The sequence below is a fragment of the Monodelphis domestica genome, chromosome 1 (assembly GCF_027887165.1).
Source record: "Monodelphis domestica isolate mMonDom1 chromosome 1, mMonDom1.pri, whole genome shotgun sequence".
NCBI classification, from domain to species: Eukaryota; Metazoa; Chordata; class Mammalia; order Didelphimorphia; family Didelphidae; genus Monodelphis; species Monodelphis domestica.
Window position 1 is genome coordinate 537,527,293 of NC_077227.1, and position 23,902 is coordinate 537,551,194.

At 38.8% G+C, this 23,902-nt stretch overlaps 1 protein-coding gene across 3 annotated transcripts in view; it reads left to right on the forward strand.

Moving 5' to 3' along the window:
- CYS1 (cystin 1) overlaps positions 1 to 23,902 on the forward strand; it is a 50,353-nt gene that overhangs the window by 14,771 nt on the left and 11,680 nt on the right. The window contains exons 2-4 of one of the 3 annotated variants that reach the window (XR_008915498.1): positions 12,152 to 12,201; positions 12,343 to 12,392; positions 13,726 to 13,740. Coding sequence is in view for 2 of the 3 variants with exons in the window: in XM_007476142.3 (XP_007476204.3) it covers positions 12,343 to 12,392; positions 13,726 to 13,765 (90 nt within the window). In the remaining variant the exon portion in view is untranslated. Of the gene's footprint in view, positions 1 to 12,151; positions 12,202 to 12,342; positions 12,393 to 13,725; positions 15,279 to 23,902 lie in introns of those variants that run through there. The other 2 variants (XM_007476142.3, XM_007476141.3) reach the window with 2 other exon arrangements.

The window sequence follows — 23,902 nt, forward strand, 5'->3', positions numbered from 1 at the left end:
TCTATCTGTCTGTGTCTGTGTGTGGAACTGGAACATACCTGGACAGAAACCCTCTCTGCAGTGTCCTCTACAGCCCCTGCTCAGTACATTCTTCCCAATCCCTATAAATTTTCTCCAACAATCTCCCACCTGCCCAGTGACAGCAACTAAAGCTACACACATCCTGAGCCTTGCTATATCAAGAACAGGTTCAGCCATTCCAGAAAACCTCTGCCATCCTGGCAGGATTCCACATGATGCTGGCAGTTCATACCATCTGACACAAGTGGCACAGTACCAAGTCAGAGGGGAAGGGCTGGTGCTGTCACAGGGACCACAAGGGGGGACATTGTCCCATTCATTGCCCATGGCTATACTGTCCAGTCCTGTTAGCCAAGGGTATAAATGGTGCTTCATATTAAAAGGAATTTGGCCAAAGTCTTCTTTTGACAAAGCAGGAATGTAAGGACCACATAATGGAAGTAATTCACTCTAGGCTATGCATGTTCACGTATCAGAATTGAGATTTGAATCCAGGTCCTCTCAGACCAAAGCCAGGCTTCTTTCCACTATACCATATGGAAATTAGTATGCTTAGAGACCAGATAGCTTAAGAAGGTCAGCTTCCATTTCTCTTGCATTTTTTAAATTCACAGACACTTCTTCATGTGAGGTTTGGGGTATCGGTTTTATTTACTAAGCTTGGAAATTCTTATATCTTTTACCAATTCAAATATATGCATTATTAGCCCCATCTTGGAGGCAGCTAGGTGGAAGCGCTGAGCCTGGAGTTAGAAAGACCTGCATTCCAGGCAGTCAGGTGGCTCCATAGATAGAAAGCTAAGCCTGGAGACGGGAGGTCTTGGGTTCTAAAATTACCTCAGACAATACACTGTGGTACAATCAAACATAATGGACTTCTCTACTAGCAGCAATGCAATGATCCAGAACAAGTGTGAGGGACTTAGGAAAAAAGAATGATATTTACATCCAGAGGAAGAACTGTGGGAGTAGAAACACAGAAGAAAAACAACTGCTTGATCACATGGGTTGATGGGGATATGATTGGGGATGTAGACTCTAAATGATCACCTTGGTGCAAACATTAACAACATGGAAATAGGTCTTGATCAATGACACAAGTAAAACCCAGTGGAATTGCACATCGGCTATGGGAGGGAGGTGGGAGGAGGGGAGAGAAAGAAAATGATTCATGTAACCAGGGGGAAATATTCTAAATTAATTAATTAAATAAAAATTTTCAAATAAAATAAAATTAATTCAGACACTTCCTAGCTGTGTGGCCCTAAGTAAGTCACTTAACTTCCATTACCTAGGCCTTACCACTCAGTTCTAAGACAGAAGGTCAGAGTTAAAAAAACAAAACAAAACTGAGTTCCAATCTGGCCTCAGATGCTTACATGCAATGTCATCTGGGACAAGTCTCTTAATCTCTGTTTGCCTTAATCCACTGCAGAAGGAAATAACTAACCACTCCAATGTCCTTGCCAAGAAAACCCAATGGACAGTCTGGGCATAGTAGGACATGATAGAATGGACTGAACAACAAAAGCCTAGGGGCTGCTTGGGCTGTGTTCAGTGAGCCTAGGATCCTAGGTTTTAGGGCTGAAAAAGACTTTCAAGACCTCCTAGTTAGCAAAGCTAATTGTTAAGATGGGGAGCTATGAGATGGTGGACTAAGGTGAGCTTCTTCCCTCCTCTCTCCAATTTACAGATGAAGAAAATGAGGTATAGAAGAAGGAAGGGACAACTAGTAAACAACCAAGGCAGAATCTGGTCCCAGGTCACTGAACTGCAGGATACCCAAGTTAATGTACCAGCCCTGCCACTAACAAATATGACCATGGGCAAAGTCCTTCACCTCTCTCTGATGTTCATCAATAAGCTATAAATGATGCTAGCTCCTCTGTCTGCCTTAAAGAGTTGTTGAGAGGCCAGAATGAGATAATGGATATAAAGTGAATCATATGGAAATATGAGCTGTTACTCTTCTGTCTTCCCAATCTCAGAAACATAATCTTTTCTTGTCAGTGTACGTTCATTGGCCCTGGCCCATGGTTGATTCCTTCTACTAATTGCAAGCATCATTGAGAGCATGGCCTCTCTGCAATATCTCTGTCAATATTTCAAGACTCAGTATAAAACTTCTCTCCTCTAAGAAGCCTTTCCCCAACTGTTCTAGCCAACAATGAGATCTTTCCATAGAAAACTTCCATAGCATTGTGCTGTCAGCAGGTTAGTGCATTATGATTTTGTTAGATAGCCACATACCATTTAGTATGAATATTGGATCCCCTGAAATAGTTGCATGTGTCCAAATTTGCACTGTTTGAATGGATAATTATGTGAAATAGGGTCATTGGTTCCAACCCAATGGCAATATGTATAACAATTACAAATAATGTGACTATTTCACAGGATTCCTTATCCCCACTAATTGCCATCTAATTATAGGTTCACCTGTGTTAGCCCATTCTCTCTATTTGGATTGGGGGACTCCATTGAGGGTCAGAGTTGGGTCTCCATTACTCTTGTATTTTCCTTATGATTTTGCAGAGAGAAGATCTTGAATAAATGATTGTTGAGTAAACACTCGCAGCATAGAGCCCCATTTTGAACAGAGATTCAGAGTTCCAAGATCTAATGATAGCCAATATTCCAGTGGATTGGTGATCTCATCTGATCACAAGCAGTGGCTATGGATGCCCCCTCCAGTGGTTCAGGACTTAAGCAACCCATCCACCTCTCCTCAGCTCATGGGACCCTCAGTCATGCCTTCCTGCAAAGCTTCCTCAAAGGTTTTGGTGACCTTCCTTTAGGCAGCTAGCACAACCTGAATACCAATGTATCACTCATGTAGTCCCTCTATTATCTTTCATTTCCTATTCATGGCCATTCTTTCTCCTATCCTGATGCTACATCCCCTGCATTGAGAGCTGGACCATGTCCAAGCCACCCCTATTTTACAGAGATAGTTTACATAATTCCTGGCATACGAGTCATTGTTGGTAATGTGTCACAATCTAATTTTGCCCTTCATTCATCTTTCTGTTGCCTTTGAAAGTCACCTTTGATTTTTTGGAGGGAAGGAAACCAGCGTTAAGTGCACAGGACCAAGCACTGAACAAATATAATCTCATTTAGTCCTCACACTGACCTTAGGGAGTAAGTGCTGGTATTATAACAATTTTACAGTTGTAAACTGTAAACTGTAAAAAACTGTAAAAAACAAATTTACAGGCAAATGGAAGTTAAGTGGCTAGCCCAGGGTCTTATAGCTAGTAAGTGTCTGACTTTGGGTATGAACTCAGGTCTTCCTGACTCCATGTCTCTAATCAGCTGCTTCACCACTTGCTCTGCCTTGGAGAAGCATCATTAGGAGAATACTATGAGACTTTAAATATTTGTTAGAAAAATAGTTGTTGTTTTTTAACTCTTATCTTCTGTGTTAGAACCAATACTAAGTATATGATGGGGGGGTTTAACCCTTACCTTCTGTCTTAGAACCAATACTTTGTATTGGTTCTAAGGCAGAAGGACAATAAGGGCTATGCAATGAGGGTCAAGTGACTTGCCCAGGGTCACATAGCTAGGAAGTGTCTGAGGCCAGATTTGAATCCAGGACCTCCCATTTCTGGCTCTTAATCCACTAAGCCACCCAGTTGCCCCCCCCCCCAAGTATCAATTTTAAGGCAGAAGAGAGATAGGGGCTAGGCAATTAAGGTTAAGTGTAGCACAGCTAGGAAGAATTTGGGACCACATTTGAACCCAGGACCTCCCAACTCCAGTCCTGACTCTATCCACTGATCCACCTTACTGCCCTGAAAAATAGGATTTCTAATTTCAGGGATCACTGAAAGTAATGCATAATCTCCCAATTTTCTTTCTCCTATTCAGTTATGGCCTTTATTCATTGTCTATCAACCTTTGGTGCCTGTTCATATATACAATGGCCTGTCCATTCTACTACATATCTGTCTAGACAAGAAGCATTTTTCATTCACTTGGTTTTCCTATGTAGATTCTTGTGTTTTTGTTTTTGTATTTTTAAATGTTTGTGAAATTCATTTCGAGACCTTTAGAGTGTTTGGGGGCTTGTTGCAATCAGAGCAATGTCATTAACAGAAAAGAACATCTGGAAGATCTCACCATCTGTAGGGACTTCCTCCTCCATTTTAATTCGGGATAACACATTTTCCATTATGATGCCAAACATCTTAGGTGAGGATATGGCAATCAACTACTCTAATTAGCCCAAAGCAGACTCACTATCCTGCTACCCAGCCATATTCAGACCACATTTCCCTTCACCTTCTCATCCCTCCAACACCATGTTTTACCTTTCGCCACGGGAACAAAAATCAAATCTGTACTACTATTCCTGGAAAGGATATGTCAATCAATTGTCCTATAACTCCACATATCATCCTTGTAACTTCCTTGACCAAAACATATCTCCCTGATCATCACTCTTCATATGTCTTGTCTTCCACTTTTAGAATGTAAGTTCCTCAAGGGCAGAGTGTTTCACACAGTTCTAGGCATGTAGAGTTTAATGAATGCTTTTTCATTCAATTCATTCTTCCATCCATTCACTTATGCATTCTTTCATATGTATCCTTGAAGGAAGGCAATCCTAACTCTAATTCAATATTCTTTCCACCCGAAATCCACTTCCCACTTCACCTCTACTGACTTCCCTGTCTTACATATATAGTTCAGTTATTTAGAGAATAAAATTAAATAAATCTAACAATGAATCTATTTTATGCAAAACCCAATGGTAAGAGGGGCAGCTAGGTAGCACAATGGATAGAGTGCTGGGCTTGGAGCTGGTAGGACCTAGGTTCAAATTTGACCTTAGATCCATCTTCTCTGTGTGACCATGGGCAAGTCACCTAACTAAAATCACCTAGCCCTCACTGCTCTTCTGTTAGAATCAACACTTGATATCAATTATAAGATAGGAGATTAGGGAAGATTAGGGGTTGTTTGGTTTTTTTTTTTAATCTATGGTAAGTATTAGATGATACAAAAAAAAACAAACCCAGACACAAATTCTTCCCTTCAAGGAATTTATAACCTAGTCAGGGATATAAGCACACACACACACACACACACACACACACACACACACACACACACACACACACAGAATAAGTGCAGAAGTGATATGTATAAACTGAAGAAGGAAATATCACTTTTGCTAGGGGAGGAGATAATCAGGGAAGACTTCCAGAAGGAAGTGGTGTTTCAAATTTGATCTTAAAGGACAGACAGGAATTAAAATAGGATAATGTGTGTGAGATGCTTTCAATTCCATTGAAGCTTACTTGTATAGAATGTTTTCCTTAGTTTAACTCCCAGTTCTAACAGAGCTCAGTTAAGATTCATATTTCACAATAGCAGAGCTAATACCTATATTTCCCAGGTCCTCTGACAAACTTGAGACCTTATGAAGAGTAGTGGTGGAATGAATGCACGTCCGGACCATCCACATACTCATGCCTCAGGCTCATTGGTCTAGCAGTACCTAAAGCATGCTGAGATGACCTATGATGACTGACATCTCCTATTGGGCCAGAAGGATCCCCAGACAATGGATACATATGCTGTCACTTGGCCCATACCCAATGTCTTTCCATTTTGGTAGGTGTACCCCAACATTCTCCAGCTAGACTCTGCCAAAGAAACAAACAGCTATTGGGCCCATCACTGAGTGTCTAAAGGGAAACGGTCACTCGGTCACAATACCCCCAACCTTCCTCTACTAACCTAATAACCTCGTAAGTATGGCTACTGACTCATGTGGGAAACAAGGAAGCCCCAAGTCATTGTTTTCAAAAGGCAATAGGAAGTCCAACGGCTCAGCTCCTAAGATTATAGGATCATGGTGCTCAGTCAGAGTCATGTCAGACTCTTCCTGACCCCATTTGGGGTTCTCTTGGCCAAGATACTGGAATGATTTGCTATTTCCTTCTCCAGCTCATATGACAGATAAGAAACTGAGGCAAACAGGGCTAAATGGTTTGCCCAGGGATACATAGTGAGTTAAGTATCTGAGGCTGAATCTTCCTAATTTCAGGTCCAGCACTCCAGCTGCCCCATATAGGATTACAGAATGGAGTTCAAAAGGGGGAAGGGGCTTTAGAGGTTATCTAATCCAAGTCTTCCATGAAGGTTCAAAGATTTCAAGTGACTTGCCTGAAATCACCCAGGTAGCAAGAGTCAGAGATAGGATTTGAACCCAAGTGTTCTGACTTCAAAACCAATGCTCTTTGCATTGAGTAGCAAGGAAGGTAGGCAACCCTGGCATGTTTACAGATGAGGAAACTGAGAAACAGAAAGGTTCCTCCTGGTCAAACAGGTATTAAGAGTCAAAGTCTTCTAGCTACAGAGCCACTGCTCTTGGCATTGAATATCAAAGAAAAAAGGATACAGTGAAGTTTAGTGGAAGGAGCCCTGAATTTCGAGTCAGAGGACCTGAGTTTAATTCCAATTCTTCCATTTACTAGGCACATGACCATGGGCAAATCAATCTATCTCCATTTCTTTATTAGTAAAAAGAAGGAGTTTGACTCTTAAAGTGCCTTCCCATTGTAGAGCTGTGGCTTTTTATAGATTCTGAGGACTGTGCAGGACTTTGGTAATTAGTGTAAAGAGCTTTGGTTCTAGAATCAAAGAACATGGTTTCAGATTCCTTTACTGACTCTTAATACCTGTATGACCTTGGGCAAATCCCTTAACCTGCTTGGGCCTCACTTTCCTCAAGGATAAAATGAAGTGACTGAATCTGATAGCTTTTGAAGTCTTATGCAACTCTAAATTCTAAACTCTTAAGATATTGAATCCAGAAAAGGAAACTGAGGGTCAGTGGAAGGGAAATGACTAGGTCAAGGTCTCATGGAGAATCCTCAACAAAATTGGGATTCAACCCCCAGATCCAGAATCCCAGCTCTTTCCAAATCCCACAATCCTATTTGTTAGTCTCCAGATTCGCTTCCTCAGCAGACCCATGAATCAAAATATTATAATAGTGAAGGAGGAAACAGAACTGGGAGTTAGTTGGGGCATAGTGGGAAAAAAGGACTTAGGAAACATGAGATGGATTTAAGATGCTTCAGTAATTCAAGGTTCAAAGCTTTCATCAGTGTGGGCACCCCTCTTCGTTTACTTGGATCAATTCCCATACCTTAGCAGAGAGTTTTTATCACTGACCTCCTGAAAACTTACCATCCACCAACATTCAGTAAGAACCCCCTCTGAAATGAATTAGACTATTAGACTAATGAGTTAGAAAACATAATAGACCTCCAAATCCATATTTGAAATCCTTCTAGCTTGGAAGGAACTGGCAGAATTCATGCTCTGCTGTCCAAACCTTTGAATGATCTCCAAGCCACAATGAACTATCAGAGGACTTGAGAAGATAGAATTGAGGTAAGGTAAACAAAAAGGTAGGAGCATTCAATTGGATGGCCCTCTTCCATGACCCAGTTGACCATTAATCCTTGGGATCCATTGGTGAGTTAGGGAGGTGTCTATGCCAAGCATGTGAATCCCCTGGCATCAGGGCAGGTGAAAACAATTTGTTCCAATGGTCATGAAGGTGATTGAGTGCTTAGACTGCTTAGAGCTTAGTCAGACTTCCATGATGCCAAGAGCCATCACCAGTTGTCCTGATTTTTGTCTTAACACTGGACTTTGATGACTGGAGAAAGAGTGAGATCGACAACTTTGTGCAACTCTTGCCTTGCTTAAATTCAATTCACTGCAAGTCAAGAAGTCACTCCATGATGTCACTGGCCCTCTGAAAATAAAGGACAAACAACAATAACAAGGGAACTAGGTGGTCCCCAACCAAGTTCAACATCTCATTTGTCAGGGCAAAACAACTCTGAGCCTATCAGTCTCCTCCTGGTGTGGCTGAAGGTCTCTGTGGACAGGGCTTCTGAGAATAGCTGCTTAGAATTGCTGAACTGACAGAAACTGCTAGTGTTCTCTGAACTTGGGAGACCAGAGAAGGCAAGTGAGCTGGTTGGAACAGTCACGTGTGCTTCTGTCCTCACTGCAGCTAGAAGCTAGAAAGGACCTTAGAGATAATCTAGCCTCAGCTCCTCATTTTAATGATGAGGAAAAATGAGTGCTGGAGAAATAAAATTTTATCCAAGGTCACACAAATAGTCAGTAACAGGGATAGGTTTTGAATCTGTCATTAGAGGTAACTAGATGGTCCAGTGCATCAAATATTGGACTTGAAACCAGGAAGACACAAGTTCAAAGCCTGCCTCAAATATTAACTAGCTGGGTGACCTGGGTAAAGCATTTAACTTCTCTCAACTTCAGTTTCCTCAACTATAAAATGGAGATAACAGTAGCACCCACTTCACCAGATTGTTGTGAGGATCAAATGAGTAAACACATATAAAGTACCAAGTTATTGTTATTATTGTTTGACCCCAATTCAGTCTTATTTTTATTACTGTTATTATACTACATTTATTACTATATTATTGTATTATTTTATTTTATTACTATCTCTCCACCAGGCTACACTCAAAGCCTGAAGACTGTCCTGCAGGGAAGAATCCCTAATATAAGCAGAGCTATTGTCACTGAACCTAAAAGCTGTATGTCACCTGGAAGGTTCACCAACCATATCTACAGAAAGGAAGTGGAGAGACTTCTTTTCATATCATCAACATATCACTCCCATTAAGGCCACCACCCCCCACTTGGAAATTCCTCTGACTCTCCCTTTCCCATGGGACAAAGTACAAAGTACAGACTTATTGGCCTCTTAATCAAAGCCCTAATGCCATTAACTTGTGATTCTTGTGCCCCATAGGAAGCACCTTCTAATAAAATTCTAAATACAAATACAGTTGAAAGAGAAGAGGGGGGTCGTTTGGAAACACATTGGACTTCATTTCCTAGGACCTAGGGGTTTTTGATCAACAGCACCTAGAAATGAATGAATGTATATTAAGGAGAGAGGGAAGGAGGAAGGAAGGAAGGAAGGAAGGAAGGAAGGAAGGAAGGAAGGAAGGAAGGAAGGAAGGAAGGAAGGAAGGAAGGAAGGAAGGAAGGAAAGGAAGGAAGGAAAGGAAGGAAAGGAAGGAAAGGAAGGGAGGGAGGAAGGAAGAGCTTAATAAATGCCTATACACCATGCTAAATGCTTTACAATTATTAATTTAGTTAATATCAACACATATTCTAAGGGGTTCCATGTATAGAATGCTGGGCTGGAAGTCAGGAGAACCCAAGTTTAAAGCCAGTCTCAGACAATTACTAGCTGTATGACCCTGGACAAAGCATTTACCCTCTGTTTGCCTCAGTTTTTTCAACTGTAAAATGGGAATAATAATAGCACCTGTCTCCCCATATGGTGGTAAGGATCAATTGAGATAATATTTGTAAAGCATTTATCACAGAGCCTGGCACATAGTAGACACCTAATAAACCCTAATAAATCCCCATCTCCCTTCTCATTCTCTAAATGCCTACTTTATATTCAAATCCTCTCCAACTACATTAATCTGGCAATTCCCCAAACATATCTTAACTACTTTCCTGGCCTGGGCCTTTGCTATAGTAATTTCCCTTGCCTGGAATGCCTCCCCACCCCCCACCCAACCCAGCCCCCTTCTCTATCTATTGGAATCTTTCCTATTCCTTAAGGATCTGTTTAAATCCATCTTCCTCTGGGGAATCTTCCCAGACCACTCAAGACAAGCTATGGGGAATTTCCCCTTCCTCTGAACTCCCAGAATACTTTTTGTCTGTACCAGCCATTTGGTATTCATTATATTACAGCTCACATTTCTATAACCCTTTTAGATTTATAAAATGGCTTTTTGTGATAGAAAAGAATTGAAAATGAAGTAAGTACTCATCAATTGCAGAATGACTAAATAAATCTGTAATATATTAATGTAATGGAATATTACTGTGCTATAAAAATGCAAATATGAAGAATACAGAGAAGCATCCTCAGAGAGATTAGCAATTTTTGATGGTTTCCTGCATAAACAGACTATGGTTCTGAGTGTCTTTCTCATAAGAAGTGTTAAGAACCTAGAAGTTAGTGCTTTCCCTTCCTATTAGAACACCCCACTTCTCTAAAAACAAAATCCTTGGGGGGGCAGCTGGGTAGCTCAGTGGATTGAGAGCCAGGCCTAGAGATGGGAGGTCCTAGGTTCAAATCTGGCCTCAGCCACTTCCTAGCTGTGTGACCCTGGGCAAGTCACTTGACCCCCATTGCCTAACCCTTACCCACTCTTCTGCCTTGGAGCCAATACACAGTATTGACTCCAAGATGGAAGGTAAGGGTTTAAAAAAAAAACAAAAACCCTTGACTAGTCCACTTCATATAAGTGGAGTAGTTCTCTGGAGACAAATAGTAGCCACCCCATGGTAATTCACAATCCATCAACTCATCTACTTATCTTCTTTTTTAATTTTTTTAATTTTAAAAATATTTTTCCAAGTTTACATGTTTCATTTTCTTTCCTTCTCCTCTTCCCTCCCCCTCCCAGATCCAACAAGAACTTCTACTGGGTTTTACAAATTCTTCTTATCTTTTAACTAGATGTCTAACTCACTTATTGTCAACCCAGTAATTCATTTATCTTTTAAAGTTGTCAAAGATTACATCTTGTTCTGATGGGAACAAAAGATGGGAGGAAGGAGAAGTGAGAAGTTTCTTTGATTGGAGACCCATAAGTGGAATCTTTGGACTCCATACTTTGACATTCCTTAGGTACCCTAAGCTGGGGAAGGTCCCTTTCTCAAAAGAATAAACTGCTGCCTTCTTTGGCTTCTACATTCCATGTTTGTGGAGTCTACTGATTGAGACCGTCCCACACAGTTTCTTCTCCAATGGTGGAATACTTTGGTGGCTTTCATATAGGATATATAGTTTTGCTATATTAATATATTCTGGAAAATTGTGTTTCTCAGTAGCCCATCCCAGACTGTCTCACGGTAAACACTCTTTTAGTTATAAGAAATAATTTTATATGGTTTCATCATGTGACATCAGTAAGTAAGGCTGATTCTATCTACTGACTCTAGGCTGATTTTGAAGTCTGATCTTGACCAAGGGAAACTGAATGGAGCTGACTCCACTAATTTTAGTTAATTCCCTGGCAGCTGACTGCTAAATTTCAGACCATAGACATTGGTTTCATTGGACCCTTTTGTTGTGCTTTTAATTCTGTGGTTCAAAAGAATGGATATTGCTTGGAAAAAATGTATAAGATTCGTAGCTATTAAAAGGCACACTTGCAATGAGAAATTACAGTTATTACTGGTTTGAAGTGAAGAGTTTCAAAGATCATTCAAGCTCACAATGAAATGGGATCAATTGCAAGGGAGCATACAAAAAAATGTAGTCAAAAATGAACAACAACAATGCCAAGAAATGTAAGGGATTCAGGAGAGAAAGGAAAAACAACATAGTCCATGACACCAAAGAACTTGCATTTGATTATTGACTTTCAAAACACTCCACAATCTAGTGTGCCTTCAATTGTCAACTATATCATAAAACTTTCCCTCTATTTACTTTATACTGTGGCCAAATGACCATGCTCTGGTTTCTAAACTTGCCATTTGCTCTCCCACCTCCATGCATTTCATCTCTCTGTTCTTTTTGAATGCCTAAAATACACCCCTAATTGTTCATATATTGAATTTTTAATTATGCCCCTTTAAAGGGGCAGCTAGGTGGCTCTAGATAGAGTTTCAGACCTAGATATGGGAGTTCCTGGGTTCAAATCTGACCTCAGACACTTCCTAGCTGTGTAACCCTGGGCAAGTCACATAACCCCCATTGCCTAGTCCTTAACATTCTTCTGCCTTGGAACTGATACTTGGAATTGATTCTAAGACAGAAAATAAGGGTTTAAAAAAATTATCCATTAAAACCTAATTCAAATGCCACAGCTTCCATGAAACCTTCCCTGATTCCCCAAGTCATTAATGATCACATTAATGATCACCACAGCATTTTTTTAAATCCCTCTAAGGTACCTATTTTTTAATACACAATAACTGTATCTGTGTTTGTGTCTTAATCCTTTAGCTCTAAATTGCAGGAGGGCATACACCATGTCTTGTCTAAACTTTGGGTTTCTCCTATTCCTAGAAATGAACTTTGATTACATCAGGCTCTTAATAAGTGAATTGGCTGAATAAGTAAGTGAAAAAAGTAAGGCGTTCTGCTCAATTTTATACTGGGGGGGGGGGGATCACCATCTCACAGCAAAAATTTGACTTGAATATGTCATAGATCACCCCGACAGCTCTCTGATGTGTCTTCATTTTTTTATTCCCAAGGTTTCTCCTGTGCAGAGCTCCCAGGATATACAGAACAACAACAGCTTTCAGTGAGTATCATTGAAATCTTGTTTTTCCCAGTCTAATCAGGAAATTCATCATTGAGGGCATAGTCTTAGAACACGAATGTTCTTCTGCAAGCAAAATACTTTTAATCGTCCCAGTACCAGCCCCTCAATCCCTTCTATCTCCCCAAACTCACCTTGAACTACTTTCCTGGTCCATAAACCTTGTATTTGTAGCCACTTGGTGATTTCATCAATTCCCAGGAGTTCAATTATCATCTCTATTCAGATAACTCCAGAATGCATATATCTAGACTTAGGAATCTGAGCTGTACCATCATTAACAGACCTGATGAATATCTCCCTTTGCATGTCCCACTTGCACCTCAAACTTAATACATACAAAATGGAATTCTATTTCTCCCATCCCCAAATCTACCTCTCCTTGCCTCTCCTTAAACCTTCCTTATTTCTGTTGAGAGATTTGCTGGAACCAGCTCTAACCTTCTTGAGAGAGGATTATTATATCAGGGCCTGAATTCAAATCAATAAGGAGCAGAGAGAAAAAAAATTCATATGTTATGGCAATAGAAAGGACCCAGGGATTTGCTGGAACCAGCTCTAACCATCTTGAAAGAGGATTATTGGATTTTCTGAGCGAGGATTTGCACCTTAGAAATTACCAAACAACAAAGCAGGGCTTGATGTATGGTTTTGTACATTGTCTAAACTTGAGAAAGTGTTAATAATATGAAGTCAGCTTAAAAGTATGTGGGCAGTGTGTAGCTGGGTGGCTCAGGGGATAGAGTCAGGTCTGGACATGGGAGGTCCTAGTTTCAAATTTGACTTCAGATATTTCCTAGCTGTGTGACTCTGGGCAAGTCACTTAACCCCCATTGCCTCACCCTTATGCTCTTCTGCCTTAGAACTAATATACAGCATTGATTCTAAGATAGAAGGTATGGTTTTCTTATATATTTTTTTAAACCCTTACCTTCTACGTCACCCCCTTCTCATTCTACATTCCAGTCAAACAGGTCTCCTGGAGGCCCCCTCAAACACAATATTCCCTTTTCTGCTTCCCTGCCCTCCTTACCTCTGCTGCTTACAATCCTCAGCTTTCTTTAACACTCAGCTCAGCTCTCACTGACCCCACTCACTCTCTGTTAGTGTGGAAGAGAGAAATTATAAGGCGTGCAAAAGGACAGAAGCAATGGCTGAGTAGTAATCTGTCAGTCAAATGAAGATTCTGATTTGGAATGTTACTGAGAAAGACAGTTTGGAGCCAAACCAACTGCTGGCTGAATTCGGGGCTTGGCTGATGGTGGTTGCCTTTGAATCAGGGTCCTGACTGATTTCCTGATTGCCTTTGAATCAGGGAAGGAAGAAGCTGGGTTTATCCCTGGGACTTGGAATAATCAAGCTGGAGGTGGCCTGGTGACTTTGAAGGCAGAAGAAGAAGGACAATAGTCCATATGTCTCTCTAACTTGATCTCTTGGTGATAGTGACTGAAATACTAGACCTATCAATTATTTCTCTCAATATCCTCCAATCTAAGACTAACTATAGAATTAGGGAAACCCCCAACCCTCTTACCTCCATCCTCCATCTTTCCCTGTCTTTCCCAAATGAACCATTACTTAAGATAAAAGAAGATAGAGAGTATTTTCATTTGAGACATTAACTCACCCTGACTAATTTAGAAACCAAAAGAAGAACAGGGGAAGGGGAAGCTGAAGGGAAGAAGAGGGGAGGGAGGCTGAAGAAGAGGGAGGAAAAGGGAGGAAGGGAGGTATATAGGGAGGAGGGTACAAACAAAAGAGCTGCCTGATCCATTAGTTATCATATACCCATAAAATATGCCCCCTCAATATTATCTATTATAATTGGGCACCTCAGACTGACTTAACTTTACAATTTCCAAAAATAGCAGCAAGATGTTTAAGGAAGTGCTCTGTGGGGTAGTTGTGCTGGCAGCCATTATGAGTTATTGGATATATAACATCCTATACAGTAAAATGACCACCATGATTGTGGATTTGGTGGAATACCTTGGCAACACCATGATGTTCATACTACAGTGGCCATTCCAAAAAGAAAGTTATTTGGCAGATTATGACTCGAGTTTATATCATTTCCATGGCTACTATACAGACACTGACCTATCTGAAGAACATCTACATATCTGTGATTCCCAAACAGACAGCAAAGATAATGGTGGTGGATACTAACTTGGAAACTTTAGTAAAGAATATGTTTGAAGAATTTATCAAGGCAAATGGGCTAAACCAAATTAAGGATGAGGGAAATAGCCAGGCTTATAGTGCACCCAAAGAGAAAGACAGAAAGGCAAAGAAAGCAAAGGCTAATGCACAGGGAAATGACAGTGACAAGGACACCAAGTGAAATGGTGAACCTGAGAAAATTTTTCCACTAAAAGAAGTTACCAAGTTATCGTGTTACATTCAAAGGTGCATAGACAGTTTGCAACCCAGGAGTTAGATTCCCTAAAGAAATGGGTTCCAAAATTTATTGATCAGCCCTATGAGACTCAGAAAGAACTCAAACGTGTTTTCCGAATTTTTGATCCAGATTTCCAAGATGTGGAATTTCTCTTGTCAGAACTGTTTAGCCCCCATGAGCATCATCAATTCATTGAAAAGACTAGGTCAGAAAACAATCTAACTAGTTGGCCCACAGAGAACAGTTTTTGAAAAGTTGCACACCTCACTTAAAGAACTTTTTCAGACATTATTTTCCAAAGTATGACACAGTGAATTTGATTGAATTATGGGAAACTGCGACTTACCCTCATGAAAATCATTCAGAGCAAAATAAACAGATGCAGGATTTAAAGGAAAAATTAGAGGTGACAGAGAAAAATTTAAGAGACAAGGAGATTGAGGAAATCAAGAAACTGAATATTGTTAGGACATACACAAAACCTACTCATAAGCCAAGGACATTGCAGAGAGAAAATAGGCAATGGTTTTTTCTGCCATAAGACAGGACACCTGATCAAAGACTGTTTTCTGAAAAAGAAATATGAAGTAAATAACAACAAAGCCATACAAGCTAAATACAAAAAGCAAAATTCTACTTGCTGTCAGCATTATACCTTGAAATTCACTCAACAGACAACAGATCTACAAGAAATAACAAATGCTATTAAGTCAGGAGCCAAACCTAAATATTCAGACATGGTTAGGAGAGAATTATGAAGTCAGGCTTATAATGTATGTAGTTTAGTACATGGATATAGAAGAAATAGTGAAAAAGAGACTGCTATTAAAATTAAGAGGAAACAGTTGAGAAATGGTGAAAGCTGTGTGATGGCAAATAGCAATAAATCAAGACATACGCAGAGACAAGTAAAACAGATTGATGCAGAAGTTAAGGACATAATTTCTCAAACAGCAACAGAGATAAGAGACTTAGAGAAAGGCTGTATAGTAACCTCACAGGAAAAAAAGTACAAATCAAATCAAAACATTCTTGGAGAACTTTTTTCAGTGCAGATTGGGCACAGGTAGTGAATTTTGTACAAGAAAATGTCAGAAAAAGTTAGTGAGAGATACAGAGAAACGAAATTTCAATTCCCTACAGGTTACTGTTGCTAGCAATGTGAATACTTTGAAATCATTCACAGATTTGTATAACAACATTCCACAAAACTCAGTTAATTCTTCAAATAGCTATATGGCACAAAATCCCTTAGAAAAAACATCTACTTTGAATCCGGAAGCTGAAACTTTCCACCCTGCAATGGCTGATTTAGATAATACAAAATTCATTGAAAATGAAGCTGATATTACATTTGAAAACAATAATCATATTCAAAGTAATGGAAGTGACGTGAAAGAACAATCAAGGATTCAAATGGCAGACTTGAAGCCAACATTCTAAGTGGCAGAGGGGAATCTGGCCAAGGAAACTAATATGACAAAAACAATAGCTATAATTTAAATTTAAATTCATTGTCCAATGTAGGAGAGAATATAGTACAATCCACCTCAAATGTAGACTTCATAGGAAATAATTTAAATCAAAAAGAGTTAACTGATCCAAATATATAGCTGGCAGAGGGTAACAAAGAAATGAGCAGTGACTCAGTAGCAATACACACTTTAGCTACACAGAAGCCAGAACCATATGTATGGATTAAAGTGGGAAAGAAAAACTACAAAGCTCTCTTAGATACTGGTGCTTCAAAATCTGTCCTAAAGACATGTCCAGGGGATACCAACATAGGGAGTATGGTTTCTGGAACAACAGGACAAATTCAACAGGTCCCTGAGCTTAAAAGCACTATGGTCAAATTGGGTCCTCTCTCCATAGATCATACTTTCTTATTAATTCCCTCATGTCCAGATAACATTTTAAGATGGGATTTTTTGTGTAAGATTCGAGTGACTTTGCAATGTGAAAAATCTGGGGAAATTTATTTGCATTTACCCAAGAATTCACCAAAACACTACCCATTGTTACACTTAGAACAACTAGAAGAAGAACCAGAGAAAATTCAAATTGTAACATCTCTGTATGAAATATCAAAAGATATACCACAAGGGGTGTTTGCAAAACATCAAAATGATGTGGCTAGGATCAGGTCGATTATACCAGTCAGGATCAAGGTCAGGGAAGGAATACCACCTAAGATACTGCAATACAAATTGAGTAGAGAAGCAAAAGAAGAAATAACACCTATCATAAATAGTTTGCTGGAACAAGTCAGATACAATAGCCCAATTCTAGCTATTAAAAAGAACAAGCTAAATGAAGATGGCACTCCTGCTTGGAGATTTTTCATGGATCTGAGGGCTGTAAATATTTTTTAAGGAAAAGACACACTGTTACATCTTCGCCAAATGATATAATAACCCAAATACCTTCAGAAGCTAGGTGGTACACAGTGCTGGACTTGAGCAACGCTTACTTTACCATACATACCGTTGCACCCTGATTCTCAAAATATTTTTGCTTTCCAATGAGGACAAACTCAGCTGTGCTATACTAGATTAGTGCAAGGATGTTGTTAGTCTGCTTCAATATTTTGTCAACTTTTGAAAAGAGATCTAGCCACCATAACTTTCAAAAGTAGCACATTAATACACTATGTGGATGATTTGCTGTTAGCATTGCCTGACCCAAAAACATGTTTGGAGGATTCAAAGAACTTGATAGAGCTTCATAAGAGAGGACATAAAGTTTCAAAAAAGAAAATTCAATGGATCTTTCCAACAGTAGAATATTTAGGATTTGTCCTGGAGGGGGGCACCAGGAAAATCTCTAATAAAAGAATATCAGACATACAGAAGCTAGGCATCCCTAGAACTAAGAAAGATCTTAGGGCTTTTCCAGGGGTTGCTGGTTTCTCGAGACAGTACATAGTAGGATATTCTCATATTTCCAAATGTTTAACTTATTTGACAAAGGAAATTATAGAACCATTACAGTTGAACAAAGAACATCTTCATGCTTTGTCACAGTTGAAAGGAGCTATTCTATCAGCTCCAGCTTTGGGAATACCAGATCATTAGAAAGAATTCCACTTATATGTCCATGAAGCTAAAGGCATCGCTTCTGGAATGATAGCACAGTATTTTGGGTTAAATATAAGGGCCATTGCGTTTTACGATTCTATTCTCAACTCGGTTGCACAAGGAATGGTGCATTGCCTCAGGAGCATAGTAGCTACTGCTCTAATGGTCAAGAAATCCTATGATATAGTACTGGGATGTAAATTGCATGTGTATTCTGCACACCAAATAGAAAAACTGCAATGGTCACAGAATATGCATTTATTCACTGATGCAAGAATATCCCAGTATGAAGTCATTCCATTAGGCAATGATAACATCACAATTCATAGATGTGCATCATTGAACCCAGTGACTCTGATTCCTGATTTGCCAATGGGTGGGAAAGAATTGCATGATTGTCGTCAAATAGTAGAACTCATGCACAAACCAAATAAGTGCCTTAAAGACACAACTCTTATTGATCCAGAAATAGAGTTATACACAGATGGGTCCTCCTATATTCACAATGGGAGAAAATTCACAGGGGCAGCTGTAGCTGACAATGACAGAACACTTTGGCATGCATCATTGCCAAGTCATGTTAGTGCCTAAGGAGCCAAGCTTAAGGCTCTGCTCATGGCCTTAGAATTAGCTAAAGGAAAAAGAGCTAATATTTTTCTAGACTCACACTATGTTTTCTCCACTGTACATTGGTCATCCTACATATGGAAAAACAGAGGGTATAAAACTTTGACTGGGAAACCAATTGCATATGGCAAACTAGTCGCCCATGTTATAAGTATTATAAGTGCTGTCTGTAGACTTTCCTAAAGAGGTGACCATAATCAATTGTAAGGCACATACTCATGGAAAGGACAGAATATCCCTAGGGAATGACAGAGCAGACATAACATCAAAATACGCTGCAAGGTTCTGACCCCACCGTGCTGAATTTCTCTCTGATTGAAAGGCAGAAATTGAAAGCCTATGACAGAGAAGAAATACAGTCATGGAAAGAGCAGCTAGGTGCTAAACTAGTCAAAGGCATCTGGATTGCTCAAGGAGGTAAACCTATTCTCCCTAAAAAAGCTGTATCAACATCTATGCACAGTAATTCATACAAAGGGACATTACGGAGTTCAAGGGATTCTGGATACCATACAGAGGTATTGGACAGCACCAAGAATAACGACAAATTCCACTAGAACTTGTCAGGCATGTGAGACATGCAGAAGGCATACTCAAGGACTTTTTAAGAACATAGCATTGGGAAGCAGACCATTCAGCTATATGCCTTTCCAATCTATTCAAATTGATTATATAAACATGCCTAAAGACAAGGGATACAAATATGCATTGGTGATTGTGGATAGACTGACTAGATGGGTTGAAGCATGTCCATCCAAGAAAAATGACATAGCCACAGTAGTGAGATTTCTGTTAAAAGAGATAATACCTAGACATGGCATTCCCAATACCATAGATTCAGACAAGGAATCCCACTTCACTTCCCAGCTTCTACAAGAAACCTACAAGAACTTGGGGATTAAATGCAACTATCATTCAGTTTATCAGCCCCAAAGTTCCAGTCAGGTCAAGTGTATGAACAAAGAATTGAAGACACAGATAGGTAAACTCTGTTCAGAAACTTAAAATGGACAGATGTCATGCCTCTTGCTTTGTTCAACATAAGAACTAGACCTAGGACTTACTTGCATATATCACCATTTGAAATGCTACTTTGGCCACTTTGGCATGGTAGGACAGTAAAGCTACCATACTTGTCCATGTTAAAAGGGGAATGTGTACTTCATGAATATTTAAAACAGATACAACGTAGACTAGACGAACTAAGAAAACTGGGCTTGCTTGAACAAAGAATACCACTAGGTTTTTCATTGCATAAGATAAAACCAGGAGATATGGTATATGTCAAAAACTTTAATAGAGAATCTCCTACAGAACCAATATGGATCGGTCCAACAATGGTTGTAATGACAACTCCAACATCTATAAAGATTGATCAAAGAGATCCGTGATTCCATGCTTCACATATAAAATTGCATGACACCCATAATGTTGACTAGCCCTGGAAAGAAATCAATAATAGTCCCTATGGAAAACAAAGGAAAGCACACATGAGAATACGTATCAACAGATGGTACAGACAAGAGGGCATTGCACATGTTAAAATGATAACAGGAAAGCACTTCTAAAGCAAATAAAACAGCTTCAGAAAGAAATACAGTCAGTAACACAGACAAAAGGAAAATATGCATTTAAAATTTTAACTCCAACAGCAAAGAAAATAACAAGATTATTTCAAATGAATACATAACTCCAAACCAAATGAATTACATTATATCCAAATTCTATCTCCAAGACATAACTAAAGACAACATACAATAAATCTCCTTGTGAAAAATTCAAACATCAAAAAGATAAGAAAACTTCAAATTCATATTCTTAAAAAAATTCTAAGAACTTATACTATACTGCTTACACACACCCATGAAAATAAACATATATAAGTCTTGCTTCCACTCATGAAGATGATCATTAAGTAAGGCTTACTTCCACACATGAAGAATAACTAATGAATTCTGACAAGCACTCATGAAGAATTCATAGCTTACTTTCATGCACAATGAAAATTTCAATCTTACATGCACATGTAAAAACCTTACACGCATGCATGTTCCTGATTGTTCCAGTATGTTCCTGATTGTTCCAGCATGTTCCTGAATTAAAGAACACAGGACTACAATCAAGAGTGACAGTAGATAAGAGTGGTATGCTGACCAGATAACGGGAGCCTTAGACACACAGTTTCTACAATCAACATCAAAGGGACATGGAAGGACTTTGTGAACATGAGGTTATGTAAGAATGCAACATACATGCTAACATCACATATATACGTACACATGCTACACTAAAATATGATGTAGGAAGAATCTCATGGAATGGGTAAGTATACAATATATGCATAGTTGCAAAACACAAAAGTCATTGATATATAACTTTCTGTGGAAAATTCAAACAGACAAAGATACTTCTTATCTGCATGAGTATGCACAGAAATCAAGAACAATGCATATAGTTGCACATATGAAAATCTGTATAAATACAACTTATGTACACATGTAAATACTAATGTACTAACAAACTAACTATATTAGAATGATTTATTAATGTTCTAATAACTAAACTATAGGGACAGTTTAGAAAATTTTGTTCAAAGTCTTAGGGAAGTAGGGACAGACAAAACTACTTAAGTATAGAAGTTAGATTACATTATAATTTTAGGTTAACAATAATTAGGAATAGAGAATTTTACTTAGTTGAATTTATAGACATTAGAAGATAAGACAGTTACGTATTCAAAATACTGTTGAAATTGTTGGAATTGTTTAAAATTGTTACATGAGTTATTATGTCAAAACTATATTTCATGTAAAATCCCTATTACCTAAACCATTTTTCCTATACCCAAAACTTAGCATAGAACTAGATGGACAGAATAGCTAAGATAAGATTAGAATTTGTTATTTGGGGAGGGTAAAGGAATATTTAATATAGTACAGGGTTAAGAATTAGATAGTTAGGAAAACAAGGGGATGCCCATCAATTGGGGAATGGCTGAACAAATTGTGGTATATGTTGATGATGGAATACTATTGTGCTAAAAGGAATAATAAAGTGGAGGAATTCCATGGAGACTGGAACAACCTCCAGGAAGTGATGCAGAGTGAGAGGAGCAGAACCAGGAAAACATTGTACACAGAGACTAATACACTGTGGTATAATCGAACGTAATGGACTTCTCCATTAGTGGCGGTGTAATGTCCCTAAACAATCTGCAGGTATCTAGGAGAAAAACACCATCCATAAGCAAAGGACAAACTGTGGGAGTAGAAACACCAAGGAAAAGCAACTGCCTGACTACAGCGGTTGAGGGAACAGGTCAGAGGAGAGACTCTGAACGAACACTCTAATGCAAATACTAACAACATGGCAATGGGCTCGAATCAAGAACGCATGTGATACCCAGTGGAATCACACGTCGGCTATGGGGGGGGGGGGGAGGAAAAGAAAATGATCTTTGTCTCTAATGAATAATGCTTGGAAATGATCAAATAAAATATTATTTAAAGAAAAAAAGAATTAGTTAGAAATAGAACAAAATATATCTATTTTTTTCTTTGTATCTCCAGCTTTTATTTTTTTTATTTTTTTTCCATTTGAATTAGTTTATTTAGTCAATTTAGAACATTATTCCTTGGTTAAAATAATCACATTATTTCCCTCCCTCCCTTCCTGCAGCCAACACGCAATTTCATTGGGTATTACTTGTGCCCTTGATCAAAACCTATTTCCATGTTGTTGGTGTTTGCACTAGGATGTTCATTTAGAGTCTACATCCCCAATGATATCCCCTCGACCCATGTATTCAAGCAATTGTTTTCCTTCGGTGTTTTTACTCCCACAGTGTTTCCTCTGAATGTGGATAGTGGTTTTTCTCGTAGATTCCTCCAAGTTGTTCAGGATCGCTGCATTGCCACTAATGGAGAAGTCCATTACATTCAATTGTATCACAGTGTATCAGTCTCTGTGTACAATGTTTTCCTGGTTCTGCTCCTCTCACTCTGCATCAATTCTTGGAGGTTGTTCCAGTTCCCATGGAATTCCTCCACTTTATTATTCATTTAAGCACAATAGTATTCCATCACCAACATATACCACAATTTGTTCAGCTATTCCCCAATTGAAGGTCATCCCCTCATTTTCCAATTTTTTGCACAAGGAGCACAGCTATGAATATTCTTGAACATGTCTTTTTCCTTATTATCTCTTTGGGGTACAAACCCAGCAGTGCTATGGCTGGATCAAAGGGCACTCCTTTATTGTCCTTTGAGCATAGTTCCAAATTGCCCTCCAAAATGGTTGGAAAAATTCACAATTCCACCAGCAATGCATTAATGTCCCGACTTTGCTAGTTCAATGGGCATGGCGCTAAATAAGTAAATTAATTGGGATTGTCATTTTTATTATGTTAGCTCGTCCCACCCTTGAGCAATCAATATTTTCCAATTGTTTAGATATAGTTTTAACTGTGTGGAGAGTGTTTTGTAGTTGTGTTCATATAGTTCCTATGTTTGTCTTGTCAGATAGATTTCTAAGTATTTTATATTGTCTAGGGTGATTTTAAATGGTATTTCTCTTTCTAATTCTTGCTGCTGAAATGGGTTAGAGATATATAGAGATGCTGATGACTTATGTGTGTTTATTTTGTATCCTGCAACTTTGCTAAAGTTGTTGATTATTTCGACTAGCTTTTTGGTTGATTCTCTAGGATTCTTTAAGTAAACCATCATATCATTCACAAAGAGTGATAGCTTGATCTCCTCATTGCCAATTTTAATACCTTCAATTTCTTTTTCTTCTCTAATTGCTACTGCTAATGTTTCTAGTACAATGTTAAATAATAGAGGTGATAATGGGCATCCTTGTTTCACTCCTGATCTTATTGGGAAGGCTTCTAGTTTATCCCCATTGCAGATGATGTTTGCTGATGGTTTTAGATATATACTGTTTATTATTTTTAGGAAAGGCCCTTCTATTCCTATACTTTCTGGTGTTTTCAATAGGAATGGGTGTTGTATTTTATCAAAGGCTTTTTCTGTATCTATTGAGATAATCATGTGATTTTGGTCAATTATGTGGATGGTTTTCCTAATATTGAACCATCCTTGCATTCCTGGTATGAATCCTGCCTGGTCATAGTAGATGACCCTTGTGATGACTTGCTGGAGTCTTTTTGCTAGTATCCTACTTAAGATTTTTGCATCTTTATTCATTAGGGAGATTGGTCTATAGTTTTCTTTCTCTGTTTTTGACCTGCCTGCCTTTGGGATCAGTACCATGTTTGTGTCATAAAATGAATTTGGTAGAACTCCTTCTTGGCTTATTCTGTAAAATAGTTTGTATAATATTAGGATTAGTTGTTCTTTGAATGTTTGATAGAATTC